Genomic DNA, 23087 nt, shown 5'->3' on the forward strand with positions numbered 1-23087 from the left:
ATTAATCCAATCATTTGTATTCAACAACTCACACACTGTGCTGCCATAAATGCGAGTGAAGATGCAAGGAGTAGAGGTCGTAAAGGTGGATGACTTCAAATATCTTGGGTCAACCATCCAGAGCAATGGACAGTGCAAAAAAGAGGTGAAGAAGAGGGTGCAGGCAGTGGGTGGAGACAGGTGTCAGGGCTGATGTGTGACAGAAGGATAGCAGCAAGAGTGAAAGGGAAGGTTTACAAGACAGTAGTGCGTCCTGCTATGATGTATGGTTTGGAGACTGTGGCTCTGTCTAAAAGACAGGAGGCTGAGCTGGAGGTGGCGGAGATGAAGATACTGAGATTTTCATTGGGAGTGACAAGGCTGGACAAGATTAGAAATGAGCAGATCAGAGGGACAGTGAAGGTGGAGCAGTTTGGCGATAAAGCCAGAGAGGCCAGGTTGAGATGGTTTGGACATGTGTTGAGGAGGAATAGTGGATATATTGGGCAAAGAATGTTGGAGCTACCGGGTAGAAGGAGAAGAGGTAGACCTCAGAGAAGGTTTATGGATGTAGTGAGGGTGAACATGGAGATGACTGGTGTGAAAGTAGAGGAGACAATAGATAGGGCAAGATGGAGGCAGATGATCCGCTGTGGCGACTCCTAAAGGGAGCAGCTGAAAGAAGAAGAAGAAGTGCTGCCATAAATGCAGCTAAACAGCACTAATTAGGCTCTGGTTGAAATCGAACATGCAGTTGGGAAGGGTTTCTCCACAATGGGCTCAGAGAAGCATTTCAGGTTTCGCAACATATAATTTAATCGCAATAATTATAAATATTGTCCCACCATCTAGTTGTTCTGTTGTCAAGCTTGCACCAACAAAAGAGCCCTTTTTGCTGCTATACAGAGGCCATTTTCAAAAAGCTTCCATATAGAACCATTCACAACACATTCTCCATTAACATGAACCATTTTAGCATGCAGAGAACCATTTAAGCATGAAATGGTTCTATATATAACTCATGGTCTTAAATAGAACCACTCCCAAACCAAGAAACAGCTTAGCACAAGTATGTTTTAATAAGACTGGGAAACACAGTGAGGCTAAAGCAGCACACAGAATAAAGAACATGCTACTTGGACGTCTGTTATGAGCTTAGAACACGTGTATGAGCTAGAACTGGCATCAGGCAGATGTTCATGAACATGACTGCATGTTCTCCGGTTCTCAGTACAAACAAAGCTAAGCTGATGAAGCAAATAGCTCATGGTATATTTTACATTAGCAGCAGCTCGGTTTCACCTCAGCTCAGCTCCAAACAGGCTCACTCTCTCTCGCTCACTCATTCTCACACCCTTACCCACACTCGCGCTCTCTCACACGCTCCCATTCACACCCACACCCACTCGCTCACTCTCTCACCCAGACTCACACGCTCACTCACACTCACATCTGTGCTCACTCTCTAACACACACTCACACACACCCCATATGCCCACACCCACGCACTCACACCCACATGCGCTCACTCTCTCAAACCCCCACTCACGCGTCACTTATGCACGCTCTCTCTCTCACACACCCCGCATGCTCACTCTCTCACACATTCACTCACACACACACGCTCTCACCCACACACGCTCTCACCCACACACTCACATTCACACCCCATGCCCACACTCACGTCCACACCCACACCCTCACCCTCACACATCCACACCCTCACCCCCTCTCTGACACCCACACCCACACTCCCACCCTCTCACACACCCACACTCACACCCATACCCTCAACCACCTTCACACTGACTCACACCCTCACACTCGAACCATCACACCCACCCACACCCTCACACATCCACACCTTCACACTCTCACCCCCTCTCTGACACCCACACTCACCTTCACACTGACTCACCCCCTCCAACTCAAACCAACACACCCACCCACAGCCTGACACATCCACACCCTTTTAAACACCCACCCTCACCCACCTTCACACTGACTCACACCCTCACACATCCACACTCTCACACCCTCTCACACACCCACACTCACCTTCACACTGACTCACACCCTCTCACACACCCACTCACACCCACACTCACCTTCACACTGTCTCACACCCTCACACTCTCACCCCCTCTCTGACACCCACACCCCCCCTCACACCCACACCCTCTCAAACACCCACACTCACTCACACCCTCACACATCCACACCCACACTCACCTTCACACTGACACACCCTCACACTCAAACCATCACACCCACCCACACCCTCACACTCACCCCCTCTCTGACACCCACACCCCCTCAAACACCCACCCTCACCCACCTTCACACTGACTCACACCCTCACACTCAAACCATCACACCCACCCACACCCTCACACTCACCCCCTCTGACACCCACACCCCCTCAAACACCCACCCTCACACCCCTTCACACTGACTCACACCCTCACACTCAAACCCTCACAGCCACAACCACCCAAACCCTCACACCCACCCACACCTCCACCACCTTCACACCCACACTCACTCCCACACCCCCATCCTCTCACACCCCATTCACAGCTACACTCACACCCTCACACCCACTCACACCCACCCACACCCTCACAAAAACCCACCCTCAAAACCACACCCTCCTTTACATCCACACCCCCTCTCTCACACCCACCCACACCCTCTCTCACACTCACCCTCACAACCTACTACTCACCTTCACCCCCACACCCTCACAACCACACCCTCCCTCACATCCACACCCCCTCCCTCACACACCCACCCACTCAATCCCACTGCCGCTCGCTCGCTCGCTCCCACTGCCACTCGCTCGCTCGCTCGTTCGCACTGCCACTCACTCCCTCCCACTGCCACTCACTCACTCTCACTCACTCACACTGCCACTCGCTCACTCCCACTGCCGCTCGCTCACTCCCTCCCACTGCCGCTCACTCCCTCCCTCTCCCACTCGCTCGTTCGCTCACTCCCACTGCCGCTCACTCACTCACTCCCTCCCACTCCCACTGCCGCTCACTCACTCCCTCCCACTGCCGCTCGCTCACTCCCTCCCACTCCCACTGCCGCTCACTCCCTCCCTCTCCCACTCGCTCGTTCGCTCACTCCCACTGCCGCTCACTCACTCACTCCCTCCCACTCCCACTGCCGCTCACTCACTCCCTCCCACTCCCGCTCACTCATTCCCTCCCACTCCCGCTCACTCACTCATTCCCTCTCCCACTCGCTCGTTCGCTCACTCCCACTGCCGCTCACTCACTCACTCCCTCCCACTCCCACTGCCGCTCACTCACTCCCTCCCACTCCCGCTCACTCACTCATTCCCTCCCACTCCCGCTCGCTCGCTCCCACTGCCACTCGCTCGTTCGCACTGCCACTCACTCCCTCCCACTGCCACTCACTCACTCTCACTCACTCACACTGCCACTCGCTCACACTCCCACTGCCGCTCACTCACTCACTCCCTCCCACTCCCACTGCCGCTCACTCACTCACTCCCTCCCACTCCCGCTCACTCATTCCCTCCCACTCCCGCTCACTCACTCACTCCCTCCCACTCCCACTGCCGCTCGCTCACTCCCTCCCACTCCCACTGCCGCTCACTCCCTCCCTCTCCCACTCGCTCGTTCGCTCACTCCCACTGCCGCTCACTCACTCACTCCCTCCCACTCCCACTGCCGCTCACTCACTCCCTCCCACTCCCGCTCACTCACTCACTCCCTCCCACTCCCGCTCACTCACTCACTCCCTCCCACTCCCGCTCACTCACTCACTCCCTCCCACTCCCACTGCCGCTCACTCACTCCCACTGCCGCTCACTCACTCCCACTGCCACTGCCGCTCACTCACTCACTCCCACTGCCGCTCACTCACTCCCACTGCCGCTCACTCACTCCCACTGCCGCTCACTCACTCACTCCCACTGCCGCTCACTCACTCCCACTGCCGCTCACTCACTCACTCACTCACTCCCTCCCACTGCCGCTCACTCACTCACTCCCTCCCACTGCCGCTCACTCACTCACTCCCTCCCACTGCCGCTCACTCACTCACTCCCACTCACTCGTTCCCACTGCCACTCGCTCCCGCTCGCTCACTCTGCCACTCGCTCGCTCGCTCACTCCCACTCGCTCACTCCCACTCCCACTCGCTCACTGCCACTGCCACTCACTCACTGACTCCCACTCCCACTGCCACTCACTCACTCCCTCCCACTTCCGCTCACTCACTCACTCCCACTGCCGCTCACTCACCCACTCCCACTGCCGCTCACTCACCCACTCCCACTGCCGCTCACTCACTCACTCCCACTCCCACTGCCGCTCACTCACTCACTCCCACTCCCACTGCCGCTCACTCACTCACTCCCACTCCCACTGCCGCTCACTCACTCACTCCCTCCCACTGCCGCTCACTCACTCCCTCCCACTCCCACTGCCGCTCACTCACTCACTCCCTCCCACTCCCACTGCCGCTCACTCACTCACTCCCTCCCACTGCCGCTCGCTCGTTCGCCCACTCCCACTGCCACTCGCTCCCGCTCGCTCCCACTGCCACTCGCTCCCGCTCGCTCCCACTGCCACTGCCTCCCGCTCGCTCCCACTGCCACTGCCACTCGCTCGCTCACTGCCACTCACTGACTCCCACTGCCGCTCACTCACTCACTCCCACTCCCGCTCGCTCGCTCCCTCCCTCGCTCCCAGTGCCGCTCGCTCGCTCCCTCCCTCGCTCCCAGTGCCGCTCGCTCGCTCCCTCCCTCGCTCCCAGTGCCGCTCGCTCGCTCCCTCCCTCGCTCCCAGTGCCGCTCGCTCGCTCCCTCCCTCGCTCCCAGTGCCGCTCGCTCGCTCCCTCCCTCGCTCCCAGTGCCGCTCGCTCGCTCCCTCCCTCGCTCCCAGTGCCGCTCGCTCGCTCCCTCGCTCCCAGTGCCGCTCGCTCGCTCCCTCGCTCCCAGTGCCGCTCCCTCGCTCGCTCCCTCGCTCCCAGTGCCGCTCCCTCGCTCGCTCCCTCGCTCCCACTCGCTCGTTCGCTCACTCCCACTGCCGCTCACTCACTCACTCCCTCCCACTCCCACTGCCGCTCACTCACTCCCTCCCACTCCCGCTCACTCACTCATTCCCTCCCACTCCCGCTCGCTCGCTCCCACTGCCACTCGCTCGTTCGCACTGCCACTCACTCCCTCCCACTGCCACTCACTCACTCTCACTCACTCACACTGCCACTCGCTCACACTGCCACTGCCGCTCGCTCACTCCCTCCCCCACTCGCTCGTTCGCTCACTCCCACTGCCGCTCACTCACTCACTCCCTCCCACTCCCACTGCCGCTCACTCACTCACTCCCTCCCACTCCCGCTCACTCATTCCCTCCCACTCCCGCTCACTCACTCACTCCCTCCCACTCCCACTGCCGCTCGCTCACTCCCTCCCACTCCCACTGCCGCTCACTCCCTCCCTCTCCCACTCGCTCGTTCGCTCACTCCCACTGCCGCTCACTCACTCACTCCCTCCCACTCCCACTGCCGCTCACTCACTCCCTCCCACTCCCGCTCACTCACTCACTCCCTCCCACTCCCGCTCACTCACTCACTCCCTCCCACTCCCGCTCACTCACTCACTCCCTCCCACTCCCGCTCACTCACTCACTCCCTCCCACTCCCACTGCCGCTCACTCACTCCCACTGCCGCTCACTCACTCCCACTGCCACTCCCGCTCACTCACTCACTCCCTCCCACTCCCGCTCACTCACTCACTCCCTCCCACTCCCGCTCACTCACTCACTCCCTCCCACTCCCACTGCCGCTCACTCACTCCCACTGCCGCTCACTCACTCCCACTGCCACTGCCGCTCACTCACTCCCACTGCCACTGCCGCTCACTCACTCACTCCCACTGCCGCTCACTCACTCACTCCCACTGCCGCTCACTCACTCACTCCCACTGCCGCTCACTCACTCCCACTGCCGCTCACTCACTCCCACTGCCGCTCACTCACTCACTCACTCCCTCCCACTGCCGCTCACTCACTCACTCCCTCCCACTGCCGCTCACTCACTCACTCCCTCCCACTGCCGCTCACTCACTCACTCCCTCCCACTCCCACTGCCGCTCACTCACTCACTCCCTCCCACTCCCGCTCACTCATTCCCTCCCACTCCCGCTCACTCACTCCCTCCCACTCCCGCTCACTCACTCCCTCCCACTCCCACTCGCTCACTCCCTCCCACTGCCGCTCACTCCCTCCCTCTCCCACTCGCTCGTTCGCTCACTCCCACTGCCGCTCACTCACTCACTCCCTCCCACTCCCACTGCCGCTCACTCACTCCCTCCCACTCCCGCTCACTCACTCACTCCCTCCCACTCCCGCTCACTCACTCACTCCCTCCCACTCCCACTGCCGCTCGCTCACTCCCACTGCCGCTCGCTCACTCCCACTGCCGCTCGCTCACTCCCACTGCCACTGCCGCTCACTCACTCACTCACTCCCACTGCCGCTCACTCACTCACTCACTCCCACTGCCGCTCACTCACTCACTCCCACTGCCGCTCACTCACTCACTCCCACTGCCGCTCACTCACTCACTCCCACTGCCACTCACTCACTCACTCCCACTGCCGCTCACTCACTCACTCCCACTGCCACTCACTCACTCACTCCCACTGCCACTCACTCACTCACTCACTCACTCCCACTGCCACTCACTCACTCACTCACTCACTCCCTCCCACTGCCGCTCACTCACTCACTCCCTCCCACTGCCGCTCACTCACTCACTCCCTCCCACTGCCGCTCACTCACTCACTCCCTCCCACTGCCGCTCACTCACTCACTCCCACTCACTCACTCGCTCCCACTCGCTCGTTCCCACTGCCACTCGCTCCCGCTCGCTCACTCTGCCACTCGCTCCCGCTCGCTCACTCTGCCACTCGCTCGCTCACTCCCACTCGCTCACTCCCACTCCCACTCGCTCACTGCCACTGCCACTCACTCACTGACTCCCACTCCCACTGCCGCTCACTCACTCCCTCCCACTTCCGCTCACTCACTCACTCCCACTGCCGCTCACTCACCCACTCCCACTGCCGCTCACTCACTCACTCCCACTGCCGCTCACTCACTCACTCCCACTGCCGCTCACTCACTCACTCCCACTGCCGCTCACTCACTCACTCCCACTCCCACTGCCGCTCACTCACTCACTCCCTCCCACTGCCGCTCACTCACTCACTCCCTCCCACTCCCACTCCCACTGCCGCTCACTCACTCACTCCCTCCCACTGCCGCTCGCTCGTTCGCCCACTCCCACTGCCGCTCGCTCCCGCTCGCTCCCACTGCCACTCGCTCCCGCTCGCTCCCACTGCCACTGCCACTCGCTCCCGCTCGCTCCCACTGCCACTCGCTCCCGCTCGCTCCCACTGCCACTCGCTCGCTCACTGCCACTCACTGACTCCCACTGCCGCTCACTCACTCACTCCCACTGCCGCTCACTCACTCACTCCCACTGCCGCTCACTCACTCACTCACTCACTCCAACTGCCGCTCACTCACTCACTCACTCCAACTGCCGCTCACTCACTCACTCACTCCCACTGCCGCTCACTCACTCACTCACTCCCACTGCCGCTCACTTACTCACTCACTCCCACTGCCGCTCACTCACTCACTCCCACTGCCGCTCACTCACTCACTCCCACTGCCGCTCACTCACTCACTCACTCCCACTGCCACTCCCACTGCCGCTCACTCACTCACTCACTCACTCCCTCCCACTGCCGCTCACTCTCGTTCGCTCACTCCCACTCGCTCGTTCGCCCACTCCCACTGCCACTCGCTCCCGCTCACTGCCACTGCCACTCGCTCGCTCACTGCCACTCCCTCGCTCCCAGTGCCGCTCGCTCCCTCCCTCGCTCCCAGTGCCGCTCGCTCCCTCCCTCGCTCCCAGTGCCGCTCCCTCCCTCCCTCGCTCCCAGTGCCGCTCCCTCCCTCCCTCGCTCCCAGTGCCGCTCCCTCCCTCCCTCGCTCCCAGTGCCGCTCGCTCCCTCCCTCGCTCCCAGTGCCGCTCGCTCCCTCCCTCGCTCGCAGTGCCGCTCGCTCGCTCCCTCCCTCGCTCCCTCCCTCGCTCCCAGTGCCGCTCGCTCGCTCCCTCCCTCGCTCCCAGTGCCGCTCCCTCGCTCCCTCGCTCCCAGTGCCGCTCCCTCGCTCCCTCGCTCCCAGTGCCGCTCCCTCGCTCGCTCGCTCCCAGTGCCGCTCCCTCGCTCGCTCGCTCCCTCGCTCCCAGTGCCGCTCGCTCGCTCGCTCCCTCGCTCCCAGTGCCGCTCCCTCGCTCGCTCCCTCGCTCCCAGTGCCGCTCCCTCGCTCGCTCGCTCCCTCGCTCCCAGTGCCGCTCCCTCGCTCCCAGTGCCGCTCGCTCGCTCGCTCGCTCACTGCCACTCCCTCGCTCCCAGTGCCGCTCGCTCCCTCCCTCGCTCCCAGTGCCGCTCCCTCCCTCCCTCGCTCCCAGTGCCGCTCGCTCCCTCCCTCGCTCGCAGTGCCGCTCGCTCCCTCCCTCGCTCGCAGTGCCGCTCCCTCCCTCCCTCGCTCCCAGTGCCGCTCCCTCCCTCCCTCGCTCCCAGTGCCGCTCGCTCCCTCCCTCGCTCCCAGTGCCGCTCGCTCCCTCCCTCGCTCGCAGTGCCGCTCGCTCGCTCCCTCCCTCGCTCCCTCCCTCGCTCCCAGTGCCGCTCGCTCGCTCCCTCCCTCGCTCCCAGTGCCGCTCCCTCGCTCCCTCGCTCCCAGTGCCGCTCCCTCGCTCCCTCGCTCCCAGTGCCGCTCCCTCGCTCCCTCGCTCCCAGTGCCGCTCCCTCGCTCGCTCGCTCCCTCGCTCCCAGTGCCGCTCGCTCGCTCGCTCCCTCGCTCCCAGTGCCGCTCCCTCGCTCGCTCCCTCGCTCCCAGTGCCGCTCCCTCGCTCGCTCGCTCCCTCGCTCCCAGTGCCGCTCCCTCGCTCCCAGTGCCGCTCGCTCGCTCGCTCCCTCGCTCGCTCCCTCGCTCGCTCCCAGTGCCGCTCGCTCGCTCGCTCCCTCGCTCGCTCCCTCGCTCCCAGTGCCGCTCGCTCGCTCGCTCCCTCGCTCGCTCCCTCGCTCCCAGTGCCGCTCGCTCGCTCGCTCCCTCGCTCCCAGTGCCGCTCGCTCGCTCCCTCGCTCCCAGTGCCGCTCGCTCGCTCGCTCCCTCGCTCGCTCCCTCGCTCCCAGTGCCGCTCGCTCGCTCGCTCCCTCGCTCGCTCCCAGTGCCGCTCGCTCGCTCGCTCCCTCGCTCGCTCCCTCGCTCCCAGTGCCGCTCGCTCGCTCGCTCTCTCGCTCGCTCCCTCGCTCGCTCCCTCGCTCCCAGTGCCGCTCGCTCGCTCGCTCTCTCGCTCGCTCGCTCGCTCCCTCGCTCGCTCCCTCGCTCCCAGTGCCGCTCGCTCGCTCGCTCCCTCGCTCGCTCCCTCGCTCCCAGTGCCGCTCGCTCGCTCGCTCCCTCGCTCCCAGTGCCGCTCGCTCGCTCGCTCGCTCCCTCGCTCCCAGTGCCGCTCGCTCGCTCGCTCGCTCCCTCGCTCCCAGTGCCGCTCGCTCGCTCGCTCGCTCCCTCGCTCCCAGTGCCGCTCGCTCGCTCGCTCGCTCCCTCGCTCCCAGTGCCGCTCGCTCGCTCGCTCGCTCCCTCGCTCCCAGTGCCGCTCGCTCGTTTTTATAGCAAGATGGTGCACCACCACAATATGGGTGTCAGGTCCGAGCATTCCTAGAACAGTTTCCTGGAAAGTGGATTGGTCGTCGTGGGCCAGTTGAATGGCCCCCAAGGTCTCCCGATCTGACCCCCTTAGACTTTTATCTTTGGGGTCATCTGAAGGCAATTGTCTATGCTGTGAAGATACGAGATGTGCAGCACCTGAAACTACAGATACTGGAAGCCTGTGCTAGCATTTCACACACTGATAGCAACACTGCAGAAGAAGAGTGGGAGAAGAGGGTTGTATTGACAATCCAACACAATGGGCAACACTTTGAACACATTTTACACCATTGTTTTTCTTGTGAAATTCTCAATAAGTTTGACGTGTCACGTGACCCTCTTCCCATTGAAAAAACTAAAGTTGGTTCCAAAATGGCCGACTTCAAAATGGCCACCATGGTCACCACCCGTCTTGAAAAGTTTTCCCCCTCCCATATACTAATGTGCCACAAACAGGAAGTTAATATCACCAACCATTCCCATTTTATTTGGGTGTATCCCTATAAATGGCCCACACTGTACAATAAAAAGTGAACTGAAAACCAACATAAATGAGTACTGGAGTTTTCAAGCCGTCATGCATATGCATTCAATAGGTCAAGGACTAGACAAAACAGCTAAATTCCAACAGCACTCAGTTCCATGACTTGGTCATCGTCCAGCTAAGCGTCCTGTATATAAACAGTACATGGTCTTTTTTTTTTTCCTTTTAGTGTCAGAAAGCTAGCTGCAGCTCTCAGCAGAGTTATTTTTAAAAGAAATCCCCCTCAACAAAGTTTTATTTCCCTTCATTGTGAAAGACCATCTACAGGCTTCTCATGTGAACTAAACATCCTTCTGTACTGACCATGTCACAGAGCAGGAAAGGGGAAGAGATACAGTCCCACAGGCAAAAGGACATCACTTATTCTCTCAGGAAATAAGCAATGAGGAAGTCTAAACACAGACAATGAAACAGCCGGACCTTCTAGCAAATAATCACAAATCTGCCATTTAACTGGGCATAAACAAACCTCTGGCCATGAAAACAGTTAACTGACAAAACAAATAAACGTCCATCAATTAAAAACAAACAGTTTCCATTCCTTTCTGAACAACCACTATTTCAACAGGTGGAACATCACTGCACTGAGAAACGATTCGGAATTGTACACAACATCGAAACAAGCATAAACAAGCGAGATTTACTGTTCACATCCCTTTCAACAGGACAGTGGAACAGCTGACTAAATTCCTTTAGAGGGCGGTGCTGAGCGACTTTTGTTTATTTGATGCTTGTTTAGAGGGCGGCGCTGAGTGACGTTTGTTTATTTGATGCTTGTTTAGAGGGCGGCGCTGAGTGACGTTTGTTTATTTGATGGTTGTTAATTATGCCTTTAGAGGGCGGCGCTGAGCGATGTTTGTTTATTTGATAGTCGTTAATGACCATAACATGTCACATGTTAATAACATGTTAATGTATAACATGTTACATTGTAGCTGACCGTGACAACAGTGACAGATGTATCTAATATTCAGTCTTTTGAGAAATGCAACAAGGAAGTTTCTTGGTTAATTAGCTAGGATATGAGCCACACAAATACTTGGGAAGGTTAGCAACACACACCGCTCCAAGTCATCTGAATGAAACTGCCTCTGGCTGGATCTGAGCTGGAGGAAAATCGGCTCGTCTCCTCAGTCTTTTGAGAGGCACAGCATGGAAAGCTTTACATCAGGCACAGTTTCTACCCTTTATTCTCAAAGACAGAGCGCTCATGGCCTCTGATGTGTTCTTTACACGCTGATCCAAATAACAATGACAGCTCAATGACAACGTGGAACCGGAGGGTGTTCTTCAGAAACAGAGAGTGCTGTTAGTCTTTCTTCTCATAAACAGGAGGACGCCTTCCAAACCCAAACCTCACACAGTCAGTATAAATCGTAGTTGGTGCAATGATTTGACTACAGTGGTGTTTAATGTAAGAGCGCCAACTGATGCAACATTAAAGGGCCCATATCCAGGAAAACGGTGTGGAAAAGAGTTTGATGTGCTTCAAGGCTCAGGATGTATTGATCACTTCAGTACTTCCATCGGTACAGTTTATATATGGAAACTTATGCTGCAAATAGTCACTGCTTTTGTGATGTCACAAAAAAAATATTCAGGCAACTGCAGTTTAGCTCCACCCATTAATGCTAAAGCTATAAGGAGTGTTTCGGTCTGGACTGCTTTCTGAATAAGTCACAATACAGGCCAGCCAATCAGAACAAAGCCCTGATATATTTACATCTTTACATATTTACATCTTAAAAAGGTACAGTAACAAATTAGCCTGTTTAATTCTAAGGGATGAAGTGTTTATGCAAAAAAAGCCACAGACACAGAGCCACAGACACAGAGAACAGACACAGGATTTCCTTTTCATAAAGGAAATGGTTCTGTTTAGATCCACAAGTTTTATATAGAACTGTGTGCATGTTTAAATGGTTCTTTGCATGCTGAAAGAGTTCTTCAGATTGATGGAGAACGTGCTATAGATGTGTGTGTATATATAGAACCTTTCTGAATAGGATTCCATGTAACACCAAAAAGGGTTGTTCTATTTTTATAAGGTCAGGCTTGTATATACACACTTAGAAATTATGGTTCTTGAAGGGTTTTTTTAGTACAGAAAATTGTTCTATATTTAACCATGAAAACTCAAAAAGAACCTTTTGCATAATTAATGTGCTGCATTGTGAAATGGTTCTTCAGATTGAGGGAGAATGTGTTCTATATGGTTCTATATAGCACCTTTCTGAAAAGTGTTCTATTCATCAACAAAAGAGGTTTTACTGTTACAATGTCAAGCTTGTTACAACAGAAGAACCCATTTTTTGGTGAACGGCGCTATATGGAACCAATTTTTTTTCTGTTAACGAACCTTAAAGAACCTTCTTTTTTTTTTAAAGTATGTAGCACTAAAAAGGGTTCCACTATTGTGTCAAGACAAAGAAGACATTCTATACAGAACGATAAGCACTCAAAAAAACCTTTGCATGATTAAAGGGTTCTTCGCATCATGAAATCCTCCTTTAGACTGACAGAAAACATCTTGTTACAAGAGAACCCATTTGGATGCTCTAGCAACAATCTTCAAAACATACAACACATTCTCCATCAATCTGCAGAACCATTTCATCATGCCAACGGTCCTACACAGAACCCACAGTTACAAACAGAGCCATTCCCATGGGAAAACTCCCCTTTAGTCACTGTCAAACTGAAACATTCCCAGATTTCCAAGCCTGGATCAGACCAACAGACCCTTTGTGCGCCTCTTTGTCTTACCAGGCAAGTCCTTACTGCGATTACAACTAAAATCTGGATCATGTGACCACTTCAGCAAGTAGCCCACCAGGCCCTCGGCAACCCAGCCTCAGCCAGAAGGAACCAGCGAGCATCCTCTATGGATTGGTTGCAAGATCACTTGGTTGACCTCCAAGGCCCAACAAGCTCAGCAGATCTCCAAGTGTTCGACAACGTGGGAGAAGAGCCCTCTAGTGGTGCTCACTGCACGACCCTCTCCACTACAAAGGCTGCACATTGTTACCCAGAAAGCTTCTCTTAACTGTTCACAGCTCTTGCTTTTAAGTGTGTGTGTGTGTGTGTGTGTGTGTGTGTGTGTGTGTGTGTGTGTTGACAGGCTGAGCTCTTCATACTGGGTATCCACGCGTCTTATGACTAAATAAAGAACTTGAAAAATGCATTTGCACGAGTGAAAAACATCAAGAACAAAAACAAAGTGATGCTGAATATAAACAACTTACATAATCGTTAAAAGTGGGATGCTGGAGGCTTTTAAGAGGTTAAAGCATGGATGGATGTTTGTTACTCTCTCTACAGTAAGCAGAAGTTGGATTCTGAGGCACCAGAATGTAACTGCTGCACCATTTAAGGTGGAACGGAAAATTCCAACAAGAAGCCAACTTCAGCCTCGTAAAAAGCTCCTAGGTGGAGAAAACACTCAGCAAAAGCGCTCAAACTCATATTCTCCCTTTCTTTCCGCAGAAAATAAAGAAAATAATAACAATAATAATGATAATAACACGGCTAATGCAGGCTTGAGCATCACAAGACACGCTGGCCAACAGTTCAGAGCAAGGCGAGGAGACGCACTCAGCTGGTTTATTCCACAGCTTTGGACCTTTTCTCGCCACGACAACAAACAAAAGGTAACTTTCAGCAGCGCCGCGCTTCGCTATCTCTGCCCGGAGGGTCAGCTGAACAAAGACGTGGCCTTACCTTCAACATCACAGGCAGGAATGACAGCGCCGGTGGTTATAATTCCTTTAAATGTGCCACAGATTGAGCAAAGCAGGCTGGCTGCCCCTCTGTCCTTCCCTCGCTTCCCTTCCCCACCGCGCACTCCATCCGACTGATGCCGCTTCCCTTCCGAGCACAGCGCCGCTCCGAGGCTCCACCTTCTCCGCTCCAGTTCCCGCGATGATTCGCTGAAACGACGCCAGACCCCTAGACAACTCGCTTAGATGTCTGTTACATCCCACCTGACCTGCGTTTAATAATGCAATATAGCGGGACGTTGTTAAAGGGCAACGCCACCCACCTTCCAAAATTTCTCAGATGTCTTCACAGTGGTGGTGATAGGAACCAGGGGTCGCCATGACTACAACACATCTTATATACCATCCAGAACCACAAGTGAAACTACACGAGTTTTCCGAGTTGTTGATGATGGAAAATCTGAAATAATAATTATTATTTTGCCACACAGCGCCCTGCATGAATGCATCCACCATGAATGGAATTTAAGTTCTCTAAACTATCATAAAACAGCGTCTCAGACATCAGGCAGTGAATTCATAACCATTTCATGTAGGACCTTTCTGAGAGGGAGCTTTTAGAGGGGGACGTCTGGTTCCTATTACCACCACTAGAATAGGGCGTTTCGCACCAAACCAGGGTTGGGTGATGAGACTCAGATGCTTTTACAGTAGTGTTGATGGGAGCCAGGGGTCGCCATGACTGCAACACAAATATAGACATTTTCAATCAATCAATCAACCTTTATTTTGATTCGGAAGTACATTGAGGGCAACCCTCATTTTCAATGTAGCCGAGCGTTTACAAAAACAGGGATTGACATGACAAGGAAAATAATATCTATATTTAAAAAGCTACAAATAGTTATGAAAAATATTTTATAACTTTCCGTCTCTTTATGTTTTTAAGTGCCACTTTAAAAGGAACATTTTTGTGCCAAAACCTTCCCAAAAACCTTTAAGACGCAGACGTCAGGTTAAAGTAATACAGACAAAAAAAACACCCTTTTATCAAAATAGTGACCTATTTCTGAAGATACTGATTTAGCATGTTGAATTAATGACGTACTTTTAAAAATAATGACTTACTTTCGTGAAATGTAACAACACATCATTACTTTAATGTTGTATTTCAAATGCGGTCTTAAAAAAGTCATTCTTTTGAGAGAAAAAGTCATTTTTTAAACTAATTATTTGAAGCTAATAAGACATTATTTAGGAATGTTGTCAATATTCCTATTGACTCAATACATATTAAGTCAATATATATTATATTTCAACATAAGTTATTACTTCAGACTTTATGTGAATATTTTAAATATTTTATGCCACTACTTGCAGAAAATAAGTGACTACTGTAGGTCGAAGACCATCAAAGCGGAGAGGAGGAAGGCGGGTTAGAAGCCAGCAAGAGAAAAGGAAAGGCAGGACTGTGGAAGTTAGAGTAGGGACTCTGAACATAGGGACAATGACTGGTAAAGGCAGAGAGCTTGCAGACATGATGGAGAGAAGGAAGGTAGATATTCTGTGTGTCCAGGAGACCAGATGGAAAGGAAGCAAGGCCAGGAACATTGGAGGTGCATTCAAACTGTTCTATCATGGTGTAGAGAGGAAGAGAAATGGAGTAGGGATAATCCTAAAGGAACAGCTTGTGAAAAGTGTTCTGGATGTAAAGAGAGTGTCAGACAGGATCATGAGCCTGAAGTTGGGTTGATGGTGTAATTTTGAATGTGGTCAGTTCATATGCACCACAGTTTGGTTGTCATTTAGAGGAGAAAGAGGAATTTTGGAGTAAGATGGATGAAGTGGTAGATGATGTCCCTAGAGAGGAGAGATGACTGATTGGTGCAGACTTCAATGGACATGTTGGTGAAGGGAACAGAGGGGATGAAGAGGTGCTGGGTATGTATGGTTTGAAAGACAGAAATGTGGAAGGTCAGATGGTTGTAGAATTTGCAAAGAGAATGGAAATGGCTGTGGTGAACACGTATTTTCAGAAGAGGGAAGAACACAGGGTGACATACAAGAGTAGAGGGAGGTGCACACAGGTGGATTATATCCTTAGCAGGAGATGCCACCTAATGGAGATTGGAGATTGTAAAGTGGTACCAGGGGAAAGTGTAGCAAGGCAGCATAGGGTGGTTGTCTGTAGAATGAGATTGGAAACAAAGAAGAGGAAGAGAGTGAAGACAGAGCCAAAGATTAGATGGTGGAAGCTGAAGGAGGAGGATGGTTGCAGGCAGTTCAGGGAAAAATTGCAACAGGCAACAATTGGGGGCAGTGAGGAGCTACCTGAGGACTGGGAAACTATGTGTTGGGTGTTTCGTCTGGTCAGAGGAAAGAAGACAAGGAAAGTTGGTGGTGGAATGAGGAAGTCCACGAGAGTATTCAGAAGAAGAAGGCAACTAAGAAAAAGTGGGATAACCAGAGAGATGAAGGAAGTAGGCAGGAGTACCATGAGGCTAGTCGCATAGCGAAAAGAATGGTGGCAAAGGCAAAGGCTCAGGCCTATGATGAGCTGTATGGGAAAGTGTTGTTGAAGCAAGGCTAAGGCGAGAGGTTCAGATCAGTGAGCAGCAGTTTGGTTTCATGCCCAGAAAGAGTACCACAGATGCAATTTTTGCGTTGAGAGTGTTGGTAGAGAAGTACAGAGAAGGACAGAAGGAGCTACATTGTGTCTTTGTGGATCTAGAGAAGGCATATGATAGGGTGCCAAGAGAGGAACTGTGGCACTGCATGAGGAAGTCAGGTGTAGCTGAAAAGTATGTTAGGTTGGTGCAGGACATGTATGAGGATAGTGAGAAAGTGGTGAGGTGTGCAGTTGGAGTGACAAATGGTTTCAAGGTGAAGGTAAGGTTACATGAGGGATGAGCTTTGGGCCCCTTCTTGTTTGCAATGGCGATGGAAAGGTTGACAGATGAGGTCAGGAAGGAGGCTCCATGGACCATGATGTTTGCAGATGACATTGTAATCTGTGGTGAGAGTAGAGAGCAGGTGGAAGAGAATCTGGAGAGGTGGAGGTTTGCACTGGAGAGGAGAGGAATGAAGGTCAGTAGAGACAAGACGGAATACATGTGTGTGAATGAGAGGGAGGCAGGTGGAAAGGTGAAGATGCAAGGAGTAGAGGTCGGAAAGGTGGATGACTTCAAATATCTTGGGTCAACCATCCAGAGCAATGGACAGTGTAGAAAAGAGGTGAAGAAGAGGGTGCAGGCAGGATGGAGTGGGTGGAGACGGGTGTCAGTAAGCAAGACAGTAGTGCATCCTGCTATGATGTATGGTTTGGAGACTGTGGCTCTGTCTAAAAGACAGGAGGCTGAGCTGGACGTGGCAGAGATGAAGATGCTGAGATTTTCGTTGGGAGTGACAAGGATGGACAAGATTAGAAATGAGCAGATCAGAGGGACAGTGAAGGTGGAGCAGTTTGGAGATAAAGCCAGAGAGGCCAGGTTGAGATGGTTTGGACATGTGTTGAGGAGGAATAGTAGATATATTGGTCAAAGAATGTTGGAGATGGAGCTGCCGGGTAGAAGGAGAAGAGGTAGACCAAAAAGAAGGTTTATGGATGTAGTGAAGGTGGACATGGAGATGGTTGGTGTGAAAGTAGAGGAGGCAATGGATAGGGCAAGATGGAGGCAGATGATCCGCTGTGGCGACACCTAAAGGGAGCAGCCGAAAGAAGAAGAAGAAGAACTGTATTCAAGACTTTTGCTTGACAAGACACCATTTTTCAGAGTAAATACGAGTTCTGTTTAGGAGAAAATAAAGGAACAATGGCAGAAGCCCCAAGAGTGAAATCTGATCTGAGCTGTGTGAGGGTTCAGAGTGTTGCTCTTCACCTTTATTACAGCTTCTGTTCTTTTTGGGAAGTTTTTATTCAGGTCAGAAGCATGAGCAGAGTTGGATCTTCTCCTCTCTCTCAGAGATATCTACAGACGTTTGTTTTTTTATGGCTCCATATGTTCACAAGTTCTGTGGAGTGTAGAGGTGGTCAGCGACGCAGCTGAATGAGTGATTGAAGTAACAGCCTGTGAGAGAGAAAAAGGTGGAATAGTGGATATTTTGGGCAAAGAATGTTTGAGATGGAGCTGCCGGGTAGAAGAAGAGGTAGACCTCAGAGAAGGTTTATGGATGTAGTGAAGGTGGACATGGAGATGGTTGGTGTAAAAGTAGAGGAGGCAGTGGATAGGGCAAGATGGAGGCAGATGATCCGCTGTGGCGACCCCTAAAGGGAGCAGCCGAAAGAAGAAGAAGAAGATTTGCAGAAAGTCATTATTTCAAGATAGCCAATATTTTCACATTCTGCTGCCAGAATAGAACAGGCTACCGTGTTAACTCAGGTACAGCAAGTAACATCAAGGCATTTAACCTTAAACAACATTTATGGTAAAGATTAAAGTGGGTAAAGTACGTAAAATCAGGGTATTTTATATTAAATAACATTCATAGGGAAGACTAAAGTAGATATAGTATGCAAAATCAGCGTATGTTATATTAAATAACATCCATTGTAAAGATTAAAGTAGATAAAGTATGTAAAATCAGGGTATTCTATATTAAATGACATTCATTGTAAAGATTAAAGCAGATACAGTATGTAAAATCAGGGTATATTATATTAAATAATATTCATTGTAAATATTAAAGTGGGTAAAGTATGTAAAATCAGGGTATTTTATATTAAATAACATTGATTGTAAAGATTAAAGTGGGTAAAGTATGTAAAATCAGGGCATTTTATATTAAATAACATTCATAGGGGAGATTAAAGCAGATGCAGTATGTAAAATTTGGGTGTTTTATATTAAATTACATTCACAGGGAACATTAAAGCATATATAGTATGTACAATCAGTAAATGTTATACTGTAAAACATTAGTAGTAAAGATCAAAGATCGGACTACATTTCCCATCGACCCTTGCTGGCTCACTTCGTATGAAAACGCGACCGCGCCGCTGTTGCTAGGAGATAAGCGGATTCAGTGCTAAGCTGGCTATTTTATTCAGATATTCGCTGATGTTTGGAGCAGAGCCGCTTGCTTGGAGAGCAGAGGGCATGACAGGCACCCAGACTCTGTTCTCCTTCGAGCTGTTTGTGGAGAAATTTCGCTGTGATGCCGCTGGGACGGTGAAAGCAGATGAAGTGAAGCCCGCGGTCGGAGTTCGGCTGCTGGACTTCCCAACGCTGCTGATTTACCGTTCAGACAGACACCAGTCCGAACCGGGAGGCTTGACAGAACCCAGCGGGGGCAGTTTTTGCTTCAATAAAGGCAAATCGTGCTTGTTTAAGATGAGTCTGGATTCTCTCCACAGCCAGCTCTGCAACGCTCCTCTCTTCGTCATGGTGCTGGATGTAAACAGTGAGATTCCCAAGCTATTAGGAAGTTCACTGATCTCTCTCTCAGACCTGACGGGCTCTATCAAACTAGCCGTGGAAAAACACGGCATTTGGACTCCAGCTGCTCATGGGGATAGATTCAGTAGTCGTATTTTAAACCTCATGGGTGAAACTATAGGAACTATTTCACTCTCCTGCAAAATTGTGAGTTTGGGAGCGAGTGTAATTCCTCATATCTCTGAGAGCGAGGCCCGTGTAGCTCCTCCAAAGCCAAACACCACAAAATGTGCTACAGTTGAAGGGAATGTAAACAGTGGAACAGATGAAATTCAGCCACCGGGCGCTGACAGACGTGCTGGATCAAAAACTCTTCATGTTGCCACCCAAATTGAGCATCTCAGGCAGAGAGATCCAGCATCTCTAGACACTGAAGTGAAATCTGACGAATTGTGTGGCACTTTTTGTCCCCCTGCTCTGTTTTACAGTGCCAGCCAGGTGAATCGACAGCGGATTGCTGGTTACAGGATGGATGACCTTGAGGAACATCTCAGGATGGTGGATCTCCAAGCCGAGGATACAGACGATGGGAGCGAGTCTTCCCAAATGGAATCGGCTGCTCAAAAACCAGTGAGGGCCAAAGAAGATGGGTCACCTACCAATTTGGGCCAACAGCAAAGTCAAACTGTGCCGTCCATCCTCACGGACGCTGTCAGGCAGCTGCCTCTGCTCAGTGCTCTTCTTGCTGAACTCTCGCATCTTAGTGGCCAGATGCAGCCGCCATTATCAGGCTACCCGGTAAACTTCATGTCCGCACGGGAAAGCTCTCATAGTTCAGGGAAGCCGCAGACTGAGAGTCTGAAACTAGCTGGACCCGAATGTAGACGAGGTAATCATCCAGGCCCCGCATCTCCTCTCATTTCTCCGGCAGATGGAGAAAGCCACAATGAAAGGTCACGACCAGAGCGCAAACTTCGGTATGGCTTAACTCACAGCTTCCGCCTCCGACTTAAGCAGATCAAGCCGGGCACGACAAGGCACCATGGGTGCGTTGAGGAGCTCAAAATGAGAAAGCGAGTTCCCAAACCTAAACCAGTTCACAGCCAGATGTTCAATACATATTTGGATGCATCTGATGAAACACTGCCCAACAGGTCACATTCACAAACAAGTCCTGCTCCTGGCAAGCAAATGAAGCCGCCAGCAGTGAAAGACGTCCCTGATAAGGCAGACAAAGAGGTGCAAGTTTGTGTTCCCAGTGCAATCGGCCAGAACATCAACCACAAAGCGTATGATTCAGTGAGCAACGGTGAACCTCATGTAATTCAAACCAGCCCTGACTTTTGGAGCTCCATTCAAAGTGATGGAAAGCCCTCCAGTCCTACTTACAGCTCATTTTCCCATCATGACAGTCCACAGCCAGATGACTACCAGGATGATTTCACCAGTCTGGACCCCACTGATGCATCACCAGACCCTCTCAGCAGTCCTGAGCCACGCAGACCTCCAAGGACACGACTCTCTAGTGGTAATGTGAGCTCAGACAGCTTCTCCCAGGGAAACAAGCCCCATCCCGTTCCGGTTAAAGCAGAGACATCTCCAAAACGGTCCCTCAGAGCGACCCACTCAATCAGGCCTCACCTTCAGAACTTCGCTTGCAGTACATCATCGGATGACAGCAAGAGTGGCTTCTATAGAACTTCTCCACAGAGGAACTCTGAATCACACGGTGGTTCACTGAAGAGTCCAACAGTGTCCAGTATCTTTGGAACACCAGTTGAAGAACGTCCTCAACATCCTGATGACTTCATGCTGGAGTCTGTGTCCTCCACCAATTCTGAGGAGCAGAGAGATGAACTGGGTTCTCTAAGCTTTAAGAATAAATATCGACCCATCTCAGAGTTGGTGGTCAACAAGCTACCAGGCTACACTCTCTGACTAATGATGTATTTCAGCTGTGCCGTGTTTAATAGGACTCAACAGTTTCAGTTTAGTGATGCATGTCTTTAGGCAACTATGCTCATCATGTAAAGCCTTTGTTCATGGCAATAAGTGCATTTTGCTTGTAAAATCATTACAATATATGGAAATAAACATAAACGGTAAGCATCTTGTGAGCAAGTTGAAGAACAAAGTTCCAGATTTTCCTCCAGCCATCACATAGATTCACTCAGTTCCATCAGCAGCACACGATTTAATTTAAGGAAGTATTGATTATATAAAGCAGGTATTGACTGATCTATAAATAATACTAGGCCTCCTCAAGGAGACTACAGGAAACAGACAAACACATTGACGTACATAAACATTGACATCACATATTATATTAAAGTTGTTTAAGTAGTAGAACTTGAGAGGGAGTTTATCCTGAAATAACATCACGGCTGTGATTTGGTGGCCGTAGATCATCATAGCTGTGATGTTATTGGTGATAACGCACTCCTCGAGTGTTGTACTGCTTTAATACAACAGTTAAATAAATAAAGTAAGAAATGAACGTGGGATTTAATATGCTTTAATATTTAGTTCCTTCCTCCAAATTATAGTTCCTTAATGAGCAGCTTGTTGCTACGTCAGAGTAATGAGCTCCACCCACTTGCTGCACAGCTGGCCGTTCGTTGTCCAGCTCCTTACACTAAATTCCCAAACTGTCATCACCACTGAGCAGCTTTTCTGTTTTTTATTGGGTCAGTTTTAAGGCTCAGTCTGATTTGGTCAGACTCTGAAGTTTGGCGAATGATACAGGGTTCGTTTCTGGCTGATTCCAGGTTGTTTAGCTGTTCTTCTGTCACAGCTGCCGACTGAAAAGCTGCTTTAGTTTTAATTTAGTGCTCATCTTCAGAGTCTGACCAAATCGGCTGTTGGTCAAATGTGATCTAAAAAGTGTCCGTTTTCTGTTTGTGGCAATGTAAGAAGTACAAACATTCAAATGGCTTGAGCTTCTCCTACAGCTGTCAAAGTCATTGCTTAGCAATGGCGTCTCAACTGAGTGATACAGTGTTTGTAAGAAACCCGAGATGTTATGGTGAAATAACAGCAGTTAGAACACTTCTCAACCAATCAGCTCGCCTGGCCGGAACTAACTGTTGTATAATTGCATTAATTATAATATTAGCATTTTTCAGAGCAATAAACACTGACCAGATAAACAGCTTTTTAAAGCTAACACTTTTGCACTGTACTGTATTAAATTGGCCTTCTGCCCAGTGACCGCTGGGATAGGCTCCAGCACCCCATGACCCAGGGGGTTAAGCAGCTTAGAAGATGAACAAATTAATGAATGAATGTAACTGAAGAGTGTACGGCTGATACTGTACTGATGATTCTGTCCTGAACTGCTGTGCAAAGCTATGGTTTCTGTTTCAGGTGTCCTGTGTGGGTCTGAATGGATATGGCATATTTAGCATTTTCTTGTATTGTCATACTTGGTGTGGAATTATGCAGTGCTTTTGGGAAAGTCTGTTCTCGGCGACCATCCTTGCAATGCCGCCAGGCAGTTATTCCCAGCAATGCAAGACAAGACTCCTCTATCTCTGAATAAGGAGAGACTAAAATATTCCGAACTGAAGGTCGAACTACAGTTTAAGAACAGATTTGAAATCACTGATAAAATCTGACAGAAATATCATTAATATTTTGTAGAGTTTGGCTCAGTAACATGCAAAAAAAATCTGATTTTTCAGGTTGTTCCAGCAGCTGAGCTTGAAC

The 23087-nt window shown here is 51.4% G+C and overlaps 2 protein-coding genes across 2 annotated transcripts in view; one reads left to right on the top strand and one right to left on the bottom strand.

The window, feature by feature from the left end:
* The window catches only part of LOC108441704 (signal-induced proliferation-associated 1-like protein 2), a 213688-nt gene extending 199557 nt beyond the window's left edge, over positions 1 to 14131 (bottom strand). The window contains exon 1 of the mRNA XM_017721372.2: positions 14006 to 14131. The gene's annotated coding sequence lies outside the window, so the exon portion shown is untranslated. The remainder of the gene's footprint in view (positions 1 to 14005) is intronic.
* A 4864-nt stretch (positions 14132 to 18995) lies between these two features.
* map10 (microtubule associated protein 10) lies at positions 18996 to 21488 on the top strand. Its single transcript, XM_017721381.2, has one exon. The coding sequence runs from the start codon at positions 19062 to 19064 to the stop codon at positions 21315 to 21317; it is 2256 nt and encodes a 751-aa protein (XP_017576870.1). The 5' UTR covers positions 18996 to 19061; the 3' UTR covers positions 21318 to 21488.
* Positions 21489 to 23087: the final 1599 nt, after the last annotated feature.

This window comes from Pygocentrus nattereri, chromosome 5, assembly GCF_015220715.1.
Source record: "Pygocentrus nattereri isolate fPygNat1 chromosome 5, fPygNat1.pri, whole genome shotgun sequence".
Taxonomy (NCBI): Eukaryota; Metazoa; Chordata; class Actinopteri; order Characiformes; family Serrasalmidae; genus Pygocentrus; species Pygocentrus nattereri.